Source organism: Salmo salar, chromosome ssa09 (assembly GCF_905237065.1).
Source record: "Salmo salar chromosome ssa09, Ssal_v3.1, whole genome shotgun sequence".
Taxonomy (NCBI): Eukaryota; Metazoa; Chordata; class Actinopteri; order Salmoniformes; family Salmonidae; genus Salmo; species Salmo salar.
Genome location: NC_059450.1, coordinates 116,743,579 through 116,758,013, shown reverse-complemented (window position 1 = coordinate 116,758,013; position 14,435 = coordinate 116,743,579). Strand labels below are relative to the sequence as shown.

At 41.8% G+C, this 14,435-nt stretch overlaps 1 protein-coding gene across 2 annotated transcripts in view; it reads left to right on the top strand.

Annotated features, from left to right (window-relative positions):
• The window catches only part of LOC106612724 (leucine-rich repeat and fibronectin type III domain-containing protein 1-like protein), a 116,691-nt gene extending 102,729 nt beyond the window's left edge, over nucleotides 1-13,962 (top strand). For both annotated transcript variants that reach the window (XM_014214177.2, XM_014214176.2), the window contains exons 5-7: nucleotides 664-780; nucleotides 1,371-1,776; nucleotides 13,563-13,962. In XM_014214177.2, coding sequence (XP_014069652.1) covers nucleotides 664-734 — 71 coding nt within the window. In that variant the 3' untranslated portion in view covers nucleotides 735-780; nucleotides 1,371-1,776; nucleotides 13,563-13,962. The remainder of the gene's footprint in view (nucleotides 1-663; nucleotides 781-1,370; nucleotides 1,777-13,562) is intronic.
• The last annotated feature ends 473 nt before the right edge of the window (nucleotides 13,963-14,435 follow it).

Here is a 14,435-nt window from a genome sequence, read left to right as displayed (position 1 = left end):
CCCCAAGCAACTTACAGCTGTAATCGCAGCAAAAGGTGGCGCTACAAAGTATTAACTTAAGGGGGCTGAATAATTTTGCACGCCCAATTTTTCCGTTTTTTATTTGTTAAAGTTTGAAATATCCAATACATTTCGTTCCACTTCATGATTGTGTCCCACTTGTTGTTGATTCTTCACAAAAAATTACAGTTTTATATCTTTATGTTTGAAGCCTGAAATGTGGCAAAAGGTCAAAAAGTTCAAGGGGGCCGAATACTTTCGCAAGGCACTGTATATTCATTCTGAAAAGGTGCTGCAGTGAACAACCCCTCAATACACTTACATTCTGTAATCACTCTGTAAAATCACAATTTGCTTCCACCAGTAGAATCATATCGGACACACAACCAGTAAGTGCAAGGCTACCATGTGATCTGAGTCACTTTGCCCGGATTCCATATCAGATCTGTGCCAAAAACCTGTGGAGCTGCCCTGTGTGAGACAAAATGGTGCCAATTTGGTACAGTTGACACCGGGCCATGAATCACATTCCCGCAGCCATGTCCGCAGGCTCCCTGCTGTGTCCCTGAGACGAGAGGTGATGAACGCACCGCACCGCGTCCAGTCTGGCTGTCACTAACTCTACCCGCCTCATCCCTCACCTCTATTTGTCTCTCCCACCAGACACGCCAGCGCCCGTGGCCGCTGACGACGACAAGAGGGCTCACCGAGACTGGAGTGACTTTAAAATTTGATGACTCCTTCTGCTTCTCGGCGAGAAGCAGCCATCAACCTCCAAGAGTAATGGTTCCCTTCTTTCCCTATTCCTCTCCATTCATCTACCTGAGAGAAGAATATGGGGGAGGGGGTTTAGTGTAAGATAGATGAATAGATACAAACTGAGATGGAAAGATGGCCGTGTCGGAGAGAAAATGTCACTTAGTCAGAGCTAACATATTGCTAGCCACGTTACTGCCAGAGACCTCCCTCAGGAGTCTGTTCCTACACATATGGCATATTCAGCGAGACTAATTGCAGAGCCCACCCCCTTAACACTGAGTGTTGCCCCTTTGAAAGCAGCAGACATCCAAACAACATAATGCAGAAACATGACTTACAATTACTTACATTTTCCTCCTACACCAATACACTGTAGGAGCAATACAAAACAGATAATAGCACAATAGCATATACAAACAAACATATCATATGATTCACCTTCCAGTAAATATCATCATTATGAATTCAATTACCATTCAAACTATTGCACATATCTCAAGATTAGTTGTGATTGATGTCATGCATTCAACTCAATCACTGATTAGATTCTACATACAGTATCATGCATTCAACTCAGTCAGTAACCATTTGGTCATATTTTTGTTTTTCAGAATATTCCAGGATTCCAGGAATCAAGGAGATTGGATTAGAAATCAGGAACATTTTTAGGACTCCTGCCAGACATCCTCCTTGCGTCCCCCATAGTTCACACTGTATTTACGGACCCCCCATGAAAACACCCCAAGATGGATTAATAAGAACTCAATTCACCATCATAATCTATGGGATTGGAGCTAGACGAGCCAACGGCCTCGCCAGTGGCTTTTGAAACGTATTGCCTTGTATCTCTCTGTGGCTCACACTGTCTATGTATCCGCTGTTCCTGGCCCTGTACTTGGACCAGGACTTGCCAATACCTGTACCTGTTCATGCACCTGGATCTATTCCTGGACCTGCTGATAATGTACCTTACTTTACCTGACTGTCTTCAGACTCAGGATGGGGACACAGCCAAAGGTGAGTGTACACAGGATTATGTACTCTTATGTGGGATGACCTGGAAACACTCCCTGGTCAGGTCACAAGGTCAGAAAACCACCCAGGCCTTACTCATTATTTAACCAAGTTGACCATATATTTCAAGCATGCATGCCACAGATATCTCTAATTTAGGGCTGTGTGTGAGAGTGTGTTCTGTGTTGCTTTTAGCCAACCATGTTAGAGGCCCCAGACAGGCCCAATCTGATTAGTTTGTGACTACAAACAGGAGAGGGAGGGTGTTGGAGGGTAAAATTGAGTTACTCTGGAGGAGGACCCAATCTTTCTCCCAGAGACATCTCATGTCTGCCTCCCATCTCCTCTCTGTCCACGCTACTGGTTCCTCTGGCTTAACTAATAACATGGCTAAACAGATGAGAGCTAATTATGGGCAGACAGGCAATTGAGGAGTCAAATTTGGTAAGTGATCAGCTCAATTAGGTCCTGAAAACACTGATGGAGGAACACAGCGGGAGAGGACCCCAGCCGCAACACAGGGGTAGGCATTACTAGATCTGTCTGGATTGGGCTACTTTCTCTCTTAACTCTCTACTACTCCACTCACTCCATTGACTGTTGTCCCCAATTAGATGTTTTTTTATTAATTTGTTAGGAGCCCCATTAGCCAACGACAATGGCGACAGCTAGTCTTTCTGGGGTCCGACACATAACGAAAAAGACAATACAGACATAAGACTTTACAATTTACATACATTTAAAAACATTAACATGTAGTGTGTGTGTCCATCTGTCAGTTACAGATACATGTCAGTACATACACACAACAAGTAGGTCACGTGGGGGAGAGGCGGTGTGCCATGAGGTGTTGCTTTATTTGTTTTTTGAAACCAGGTTTGCTGTTCACTTGCACTATATAAGATGGAAGGGAGTTTCATGCACTCATGACTCTGTATAATACTGTATGTGTCCTTGAATTTCTGGACCTAGGGACTGTGAAAAGACCCCTGGTGGCATGTCTGGTGGGGTAAGTGTGTGTGTCCGTGCTGTGTGAAAGTTGACTATGCAAACAATTTGGAATTTCCAACACATTGTTTCTAATAAAAACAAGAAGTGACACAGTCAATCTTTCCTCAACTCTTAGCCAAGAGAGACTGGCGTGCATAGTATTAATATTAGCCCTCTGATTACAATGACGAGCAAGACGTGCTACGCTGTTCTGGGCCAGCTGCAGCTTAACTAGGACTTTCTTTGCAGCACTTGACCGTATGACAATAATCAAGATAAGCTAAAACTAGAGCCTGCAGGACTTGCTTTGTGTGGTGTCAAGAAAGCAGAGCATCTCTTTATTATGGACAGACCTCTCCACATCTTTACAACCATTGAATCTATATGTTTTGACCATAACACAATTTTTTCCTGCAGTTTGCTAAGAGCTGGCAACATGCTGATCGGTCTGCTGTTAGAACCAGTAAAAGCCACTTTACCACTCTTTTAGTAGCGGACAACGACTTTCCACTAGGCTGAGATTAAATATATGACAGATAGGAGTGGCTACAGAGTCAGCTACCATCCTCAGTAGCTTTCCATCTAAGTTGTCAATGCCAGGAGGCACCTCTCCCACACTAACTTTACAAAATTCTAACAGCAATGCTTTTCTTTCATGATTTGTTTTTGTATAAAGTAGTTTACATACACTTAGGTTGGAGTCATTAAAACTCGTTTTTCAACCACTCCACAAATTTCTTGTTAACAAACTATAGTTTTGGCAAGTCGGTTAGGACATCTACTTTGTGCATGACACAAGTCATTTTTCAAACAATAGATTACAGACAGATTATTTCACTTATAATTCACTGTATCAACATTTTAGTGGGTCAGAAGTTTACACTAAGTTGACCGTGCCTTTAATCAGCTTGGAAAATTCCTGAAAATGGAATTGATTATTCTCCTCACCGCAGCTTTAAATTAAAATTGGAGAATCATTGGTTTATTTCGATGTTTCTTTCTATGCTTTCTAGTATTCATGAAGGACTTTGGCAACAGTAGAACATTAAATTACAGTGAACTATCCGTTCGAGCTGCAGTTGGCAGAAGGGCAGTTCATGGTCTTTGAAAGATCATGGAAGATTATGTGTGCCGTGATCCTCCACACACTCTCTTTCACATCACAGCCACCTTTCAATCCCAAATAGTCAATCTGTAACCACTCAGACAACAGAAAAGGCACCATAAGATAGGGATATTGTATCTCAATATTAAGTAATTCACCTAATTTTAATAGCCTTTGCTGAAAAACTAGTTACTATTTTTTTTTCAATATCAAAAACACAAACACTATCTTAGTTTTGGATAACTAAGGCTCCATACAGATCTGGATATTGGTTATCTTCTGCTAATAATACCACAAACCTTTAAAGCATAATTATAATGGCTGACTAAGTCGAGACGGAAATGCAAAAAAGAGACCAACAATGTCGCTAAACCTTACAGATAAAACCCCCCCACCTCCAACCAAGGCCAAAACAACAAGCAACACTGGGTTAACTTCAATCACTGTGAGGAGGCATGAAAATATTCAAAAGGTAGCTCAAGATATACGTTTTATTTTTTAACTACAAAAAAACAAACAGTGCAGAATACAACTGTTACATTTTCAAGTATGTATTAATATTAATATTGAAGAATAAAATGATTTAGCTTTAATTTGTCATGGTTATGTGATTATATGATCTCTCTACCAGCACTAAACAGTTAACATAAGACCTGTTGAGCCTCGATTCAAGCTAAAAAATCAACATTCTAACAGTAATTAAACATTCTATACTGTATATTTGGTTGTGTTTAGGAAGGTTTAGGTAACCTTAGAATCTAAATATTATTGACGTTACTGTGGGCTGTATGTTGGGTAATGGAGAGGAGCAGGTCCTACTGTCAGAAGGAGGGTCAAAAGGGGAATGGCATACACCATTATTATGACATGCCCTACTAACACTTATGTTTGAAACTAAGGTTTAACCACAAAAAAGTAAAGATGGAGACTTTACCTTAACCTCTATGGGCTAGGTGGGACGCTTGCGCCAGTGTAATCCCGTGGCGCGTTATTCAAATTCCTCAAAAATGCAAAAACTTCAATTTTTCAAACATATGACTATTTTACACCATTTTAAAGATAAGACTCTCGTTAATCTAACCACACTGTCCGATTTCAAAAAGGCTTTACAACGAAAGCAAAACATTAGATTATGTCAGCAGAGCCAGAAATAATCAGACACCCATTTTTCAAGCTAGCATATAATGTCACATAAACCCAAACCACAGCTAAATGTAGCACTAACCTTTGATGATCTTCATCAGATGACAACCCTAGGACATTATGTTATACAATACATGCATGTTTTGTTCAATCAAGTTCATATTTATATCAAAAACCAGCTTTTTACATTAGCATGTGACTAGCATGTGACTAGCATTCCCACCGAACACTCCCGGTGAATTTACTAAATTACTCACGATAAACGTTCACAAAAAGCACAATTATTTTAAGAATTATAGATACAGAACTCCTCTATGCACTCGATATGTCCGATTTTAAAATAGCTTTTCGGTGAAAGCACATTTTGCAATATTCTCAGTAGATAGCCCGGCATCACAGGGCTAGCTATTTAGACACCCAGCAAGTTTAGCACTCAGCAAAGTCACATTTACTATAAGAAAAATGTTATTACCTTTGCTGTCTTCGTCAGAATGCACTCCCAGGACTTCTACTTCAATAACAAATGTTGGTTTGGTTCCAAATAATCCATAGTTATATCCAAACAGCGGCGTTTTGTTCGTGCGTTCAAGACACTATCCGAAAGGGTAAATAAGGGTGACGAGCATGGCGCAATTCGTGACAAAAAAATTCTAAATATTCCATTACCGTACTTCGAAGCATGTCAACCGCTGTTTAAAATCTATTTGTATGCAATTTTTCTCATAAAAAAGCGATAATATTTTCCGACCGGGAATCTGCGTTTAGGTAAACAGACGAAAGAAAATAAAGCATTCGGTCGACTCGGGCACGCGCCTAAGCCCATAGTGCTCTGATCGGCCACTTGCCAAAAGCGATAATGTGTTTCAGCCAGAGGCTGCCTCGATATCGTTCAGCTTTTTCCCGGGCTCTGAGAGCCTATGGGAGCCGTAGGAAGTGTCACGTTATTGCAAAGATCCTCAGTCTTCAATAAAAAGAGCCAAGATGAAACACAATTTGTCAGACAGGCCACTTCCTGCATGGAATCTTCTCAGGTTTTGGCCTGCCATATGAGTTCTGTTATACTCACAGACACCATTCAAACAGTTTTAGAAACTTTAGGGTGTTTTCTATCCAAAGCCAATAATTATATGCATATTCTAGTTACTGGGCAGGAGTAGTAACCAGATTAAATCGGGTACGTTTTTTATCCGGCCGTGTCAATACTGCCCCCTAGCCCTAACAGGTTAAATGGCAAGTGGCAGACACTCTTCCCACCTTCTTGTCAACACAGTAATGTCAGCTACATGCTAATGTTTGCCAAGCTAACACACATTAATTCGCTTGGTAACACTAGCCAAGCACACATATATATCTAACATTCCATAGCACTGTTACTAGACAGCTACAAACATAACATGTTTATCAAATAGAGTTAGCTATAGTTAGCTAGCTACAGTACTCACCCTTTAATAGCTAGCGTCCTCAGTAGTGGCCCCTTGACAGCTAACTCACACAACCTAAAGGAAAAATTTGAACTAGCCAGTGAGTAACAGTAGCTAGCTACTAATGTTAGCTAGTACACTGGCTCATTTTACCTGGGCAGCTAAGGACATGTTAACTTAGATAGCAAGCTAGCGATCACAAAGAACAAGCTCCCCGATTAGCTCACAAATGTTAGTCAAATAACCGGACAGCAAATAATTTCAGTTGACAGCCTACTTGCTATACCTTGCCAGGTTACCTTGCCTATACTGCAGTTTCATAAGGAACATATATTATTAACAGCTAGTTAAGCTATATAAAATGTCAGGTAGGGAAAAATAGCTAGCTTAACTATTTCATGAAGTTAGCTTGCTAGCTAACTAGCTAGCTATTGGATGCAACCGATTCAACAACAGTGCTATTGTCGCATGTAGCTAGCTAGCCATGCTGTAAGTTGGTAACTGATCTGGGGTCTCCTCTCGAAATAGCAGGGGTCTTGTAGTTTAATTGGTTGTTTATATCATATGACTAGGGGCTGGCGCCAAGAGTTGGAGGTATTCACTTTCAGGTGTCACTTTGAATAATCTAACAGAGTAAAACATTTGGTACACCCCAAAAAAAGAAACATGGTTTTCACTAGTGAAAGTTCTTTGCCTTAAAGATAGTTAAACGCTATTTGATGGTTTTTTTTAAACTTATATTAAAGCCATGCTTAAGGTTATGAATGGAACCTGTATGGCTATATCAAGAACCCTTTCCTTAGGTTCTAAAGAACCATTAAACCATTAAATAGGTTAAACTTTATATAGCACCAAAATAGGGGGTTCATTTCAGTCCATTGTCAAGGCAAGTATGGAAAGTATGTTTATTGTCATAGGCAAGAAGTAGAGTAATACCTTACAATGAAATGCTTACTTGCATGTAGGCCAACAGTACAAAATATACTAATACACAATCTAAAAGATTAATAACACTGGATCAAAGGGTACAGGCAGTTAAAATAAATTAAATATAACAGTGAAATTCATATGTACATATGATAGGGATAAAATGTTGAGTGCATATTTAATAAAAAAATAAAAAAATATATATGTCGGCATTATATCGCAAGCCACAATCGACCCAAATTTACCCTGCCATAATGAATACGGACTCGTTTGCTGTATTTGGCCCACTGTTGGCCCACATAGGACTGGACCCTGCCGAGGCAAAGCCAGCAGTGCCAAACAGTTGCCGCAGTGGCCCAGAATCATCTGCTATCTGGGTTGAAAGAGCAATTACGGTTAAGTGCTTTGCTCAAGGGTACTTAGACAGATTTTTTACCTAGTCAGCTTGGGGATTTGATCCAGCAACCTTTTAGTTACTGGCCCAAGACTCTTAACCACTAGGCTACCTGCCGCCACCTGCTGCCCTATTTTATGTGCTAACATGAAACGTTTTGTTTATTTAAGTCAATTAATACATTTCTTGGAGGGCATGCATGTAGGTGGTCATTTCCCAGGAGGCCTATGAGATCATACTTAATTATTCTCACATCAATGAAAGGTTTGTGCTTTCTAGAGATTTATCCAGTGACCTTGTCATGGCTTAGGTCTATGTTATCTTAGATCACTGCAGTGGTCATAGTATACCATAGTACAGCCAAACACAGATCAATCCCATTAACATTTTATCCCACAACTTATTGCAGGTGATTTCTCACCCTCGCCCAGCTTGTGTTCAGACAGGGCTTGGGTGACGGCCATTCTACAATTTGTACAACAAGGTGATTACAAGGTGATCTGGTCCTATCGTGTGATAGAGAGGCGGGATGTTACAGTGAAGGGCCTCTGCTATTACATATCGGCTTTCTGAAACAAAGCAAGGGAGGTATGCATAATTGATAATTGCAGCTATTTCTCGCCTCAGACGTAAACCTTGCCATCAATTCCCCTGCGAACTCTTTCTTTTACCTGCTAACATCTGAGAGCACAGAAGCGTGTCGAGAAGGGAGGGAAAATGAAGAGGAGAGTGCAATGTGAACATGCTCTGGAGCGTCACTTTATGTCTTAACAAATAGTTTCACCCTACTCTCACTCTGATGGCTGGCTTTTGCCTTTGATAGTTGAGAGTAAACTGACCGTTAATATATTTTATCCGCAAACTAATTGTGTGTCTGTCTAATTAATAATATGTCAGTGGTGGGTGGACAGGTGCTTTTGTTTTGTATTTTTCGTTGGATACTAATGTGGAGAGGGTTGAGGTGTAGTGATGTGTGAAATCAGAGGACTCCATTGTTCTAAGCCCTCACCATTCCCGTGGAGGACAGGGACAAATGGAAAGGCTCAGCCGGCTGTCAGTACCTAGGCCCGGGCCATGAAATCACTATTGATAAGACATATCTCACCATCAAGCATGAGTTTGAGAAATGAGACAGGTTTAAGGTTAGACTTGAAAGAGATGAGATGAAGCCAAGATAGATGTGTGTGTGTGTCTATTTCATTAATCTAAAACTGAGTTCAAACAGCCTGGTATCGTCAGCTTTCTGTCTCACAAAATAACATGAGGATTGGAAAACAGAACCACTTTAAAAGGATCGTAATTCTGCTGCCGGTGTAATTTCCTAATTAGTGTTTTTGTCTTTTCATCGCCCTTGCTTTGATTAGCAATATGTAGGATACGTGTGCAGGGCGTATGTGTTTTCATACATATGTATGTGTGTGTGCATGCCTGTTTGTGTGTGCATGCCTGCGTGTGTGTGCGCGTGCGTGCGTGCATGTGTGTGTTTGTTGTGAGAACAGAACACCATGCCTCTCATATTTACACAAGATTCCACCCTCAAGACAATTATGGTGCTCCTACAATACATACACCACACAAACAAAAAGCAGATGATGCTTTATATATCACAACCACTGCCAAATGTAATTAATTACTACTGTACCAAGAGGCCGGCAAATGTCAGGAGAGGAATTTATTTAGCAAATTTTGCAGCTTTCTTTATTGTCATGGCTGTGTGTTTGCTTTAATCAGGGACGTAGTTTCTGCTTTCTGGGTGTTTGAAGCATTGGGCCTCGGAGGCGCGCTGCAGCTCAATTTAAACTTGGCACTAATTCCAAACAGTTGCAAAGACATGGATTCTGTTTCTTTTTGTCACAGCCGGTCTGCGCCCAGAAAAATATATTTATATACCGAGTGGCAATACCATTCTTGTCTACGCGTTTGTATTCAGCAAGTAGATAATCAAGTTGGGGGCTGCCATTTTTTTGGCTGCATGTGCTATGATCCTTATTGCTCAGGAGAACCCCCCCCCCCCGCCCCCCCGCACCCACCCCCCAAAAAAAGAATCTGCACAAAAACAACAAACAAAATTGATTGACTTTAGATTGCTATCAACACCTTGCTAAAATAGGCCTGGGAGAAATCAATTATGACGTGTTGTATGGCTTGATGGCGACCATCTTCCCATCCTCCCACACTTCGCATTAAGTTGTGTCAAGTCTCCTGCCTCATTTCTCTTGCAATTAAAGTATCGTTATGTGGCTAATTGTTGCTCCATGCTGATGACGCAGTGATAAGCCTGTTACCCAATGTATCAGCAGCGGCATAGCGCCTGATGATCACAGGTCCCTGGCATCAATAAACAGGTTGTTTAGAGTGAGATCACAGAGGTCCCCCCACTAATAAAAGTCAAGAACAGCAGGCTAAATGGTCTGTGCTGAACTGTCTGAAATCTCAGCTATGGCGTCGCTTGCAAACATTATGCAAACAAGCTCTGTTATTATTTGGGAGACAGAATGACGTTCGACTCAGATATCATAGGGCAGAACCGAGGCGGCAGGGGACATTAGGTTGTAGGCTCTATTTGTTTTCATTTCGTCACTTTGTCATGTTCTTCTGATCAGGGCAAATGCAAAGGAGGCTACTGAGCTTCACAATACTACAGTGATGGTTTTATTAAAGAGATTTTGCCAGTTTTGGTGACTAAAAGACACCTAAAACCAAGGGCAAAATACTGTTGTTATCCCTCGCCCTCTAGCCAGACAATGTGAAACAGCAACAATATCAACATCCCATGTAAAAAGGTGAGATGATGAAAGGCGGTGTGGAGAATAAATGACTGTCTGCCACCTGAACAGTGTCTGGGTCGGCAGGCATTGGATGGCATTCGGAGAGAGATTTGTGTGGCAGACACACTGAGGTGATTCATTTCAGATGATCATTGGATGATTGCCCCAGGGGGCGGATTGCGATCCATAATACAGCCGGTCCCAATTTATATCTCCTGCTCAGGCCACAATTAATTGCATAATCAATAGGTACTGATGAGAAGCAAGGTGTGATGATGGGAATCATAATTAGGGTAGTGTAAATATCATGGCACAAGGCGAGACCCAGATGCTGACACAAGAGGCAGATGGTTGGAGTCTTACAATATTTATTAATCCAATAGGGTAAGGCAAGAGAATGGTCGTGGACAGGCAAAAGGTACTGATGGGCAGGCAGAATCAAGGTCAGGGCAGGCAGGTGGGAAAGTAGTCCAGAGTCAGGCAGGGATCAAAACTGGGAAGACTATCAAAAAGAGAATAGCAAAAGGAGTAAGGGAAAAATACGCTGGTTGACTTGAGAAACATACAAGACAAACTGGCACAGAGAGACAGGAAACACAGGGATAAATACACTGGGGAAAATAGGCGACACTTGGAGGTCATGGAGACAATCACAGGAACAGGTGAAACAGATCAGGGTGTGACAGTAAAAGAGCCTGACAATGTGTATCGGACTGACCCCTCCATGGAATACACTTATTGCCCTTGGAACATTGTCAAATTTCTCGGAACATTTCTAGATTGGCGGATGCAATGTTGGTCCTGTCCTCATTCAGGTCCAATATCCTTTCCCCTGGATGGTGATAGAAGATCATAGAAATAGCTCAATGGTGCATGCTCAGCACAAGGTTTGTTTGTAAATGGATGTAAATTAAGCTATTTCGTATACACTCGCTAAAAATAGTGTGTGATGCAACACCACGAATGGTTTAGAACAAGTTGCAGGCCTAATGGAAAGCAAGCTACCGGTATGATGCTATAATCTAGTGTACAAATAGGTCGCCCTTACTCAGTTTGATACTTACACGTTTAAAGTGGTTAAGGAAATACAGAAAGATATTTCTGCACTTTTGCAGAATCCAAGCGCTTCGTGATATGTGGTTGTGCTTCAAGAGAGACTCTCCTGCTGTGCCAATGAGCGAGTAGTAGAGAAGGCAGGTTCTGCTTCGGGTAGACGCTAGCTGACTTTATCAACGCTCCCACGCTGGGAGGGAGAGGCAGAGAACGCCCATGGTCACTAAGGTCCTGAAGCGGAATACGTCACATTAAAAGCCATACATTTTTTTCACAGGATAAAGCCTGCTATAGACTAGTCCAGAACATGTTGAATGGGAATGTAAAAAAAAAAAAAAATTCAAGTCACTTGTTATAGTACACTTTGTTATTGAAAAGCAAATTGTTTGTTTGAATGCGTTGGGCGTGAAGATGTAATGGCCCCCTATGCTTCGAATGGACAATCTACTTCTGCCTCGTGAAGTCAGCATTAAGTGACTGAAAACACTTTCATGCAGTTATGGTTTTTTGACATGCTAGTACATTCAGCCAACTGAGAAGCACAAATAAGTACCCTCTCAACTCCTCCACTTTATAGGCCTCAGTCCACTCAGTGCTTTCAGCATCAAACATGTTAGCCTGATATACAAGGGAACAGTATTTCCAAAATGGCATCCATAATTGTAGCTCTTGCTCTTGCACCTGTTCAGCCTCTTCTCTCCAATACAAACCACCTGCAGTGCCAGCTAGTCAGCTACTTCCAGGTGCCATACACAGTGATACGCCACCAGAGAGCCTATATATAGAGGGTAGTGCATACGGCCCAGTACATCACCGCGGCCAAGCTTCCTGCCACCCAGGGTCTCTATACCAAGCAGTGTCAGAGGAAGGCCCTAAAAATTGTCAAAGACTCCAGCCACCCTAGTCATAGACTGTTCTCTCTGCTACCGCACGGCAAGCGGTACCGGAGCACCAATTCTAGTTCCATGAGGCTTCTAAACAGGTTCTATCCCCAATCCATAAGACTCCTGAACAGCTAATCAAATGGCTACCCAGACTTATATTTTACTTTTTTGGGGGGTATTTTCTTAAAACTGCATTGTTGGTTAATGGCTTGTAAGTAAGCATTTCACTGTAAGGTCTACACATGTTGTATTCGGCGCATGTGACAAATGCAATTTGATTTGATTTATACAGCAGCATGTGCCTAGTTCAGTATGTAGATGTAAGCAAAAGTGATCATCTAAAATGTCTGCCAGGCTTGTTTTCAGCTCACTACCTGCCATGCATCCATAGCCATGAAATGTCCAGCCCGATGGGAGGCTTAGTCAGGCTACTATAAGGACTCGGCTGTCTGAGCTGACCGGCTTAACTCCTATCACTGTTCTGTTGACAGTGCGTGAGACATTGAGGATGAGTCTAAGGCCGAGGAGTCCCAAATGTAATCTTGCGCTATACTGGAAAAGCATCTGGTCAATTCAATGGCTGTTTAATGGCACTGGGTTGTTGTTTTATAATCCTGTTTTGTTTCATAGCCACGCAGGCATGCCCACCACGGTTTGGCCAGTGCTGTGAGGGAGGCTGCAAGTCATGGCTGCCAGTCATTTACATTTGTATCAAACAGCAGTAGAACACAACACTGCATGGATCCATCAGAGTGCATTGTCCAAGCACAGTGGCCGTATGGCTGCCTGTGTTTGTGAAGCTTCCTGTGTTTGTATTAAACTGTACTTGGGTCTATTGTGTTTATGGAAATGTTATGGATGTTCTCTGTTTCATTATATATAAAGCCTTAGTATGCCAGGGATTCAATAAATCTAACACTGGTCAAGGAGAACCAGTATCATCACTATACTTCAGGGGCTAAATTGTTGGCTGATCTTTATGAAGCCCTTTCAATTATCAACCTGGATTAAGTGGGCTTGTATGTGTGGTCAACTGTAACTGATGTGAGGCCAGAATAGAACATATTCCTCACTGATTTCGCTGTCTCTCTCCTCTCTCTGCAGGTATGTGCTGTGTTTCGTCCATCCAGACTCCGAGGACCCAAGGATATATAGGAGGAAGAACTCCAACCAACAGGGACTAAGCAAACTGAACCGCATGTCTGTGCATCACCACCACCTCTTCGTCACAATGGTCTTCATCACCCTCTCCTCCTGTGTTGCGTTTTTTTTTTCACCTTTGAGCTGAACCCAGTGAGAACTGAATCAAACAGACAGACTTAAAGAAAAAATGCTCACTGCTGGGGACTCACATTCTGTGTTCTCCGTCACTTTTTATTTGGCTTTATCTTTTGTATCTGTACATAACGCAATTCCAAATCTTATAGTTTTGTACATGTAATTTTTCTGGTGTGTGAAATTTTTCTAATAAAATAAAAAAGTGGATTAATTCCCTAGAGACTAACAGGCCTGTTTGTGGCTGATGATTTACCTTCTGTTACACCTTCTTCTCTCCTTTTTTCTTCTCTCCATCCCCTCCTCATATATTCTCCCTATACAAACCTATTACACCCACACCCTATCCCCACCTCGCCTATTTCTGCCTCATGGCACCATGTAGCCAATAACCTGTGTTACCCCATGGTTGTATCACAATGGCAGCCAATCCAAATTACTTTAGAGGTAAAAAGGGATCCCAGAGGTAAAAATAAATTAGGTTTGAATCGTCCAAGAGCGTCAAGTCCAGCCCTCTATATATATTACCCCACCAGTCCTACAGCCTTCTAATGGAGGTATTCATCATTAGTATCGGGGTTAGCCTCTCTCCCCTACCTAGTAGGCTTTATTTCTGAGAACTCAATTCCACTGACTTCTTTTTATGTTTTTCCCCCTGACCCTCAAAGCCGACATGAATTCAAACACTGCAATTTGCACAGA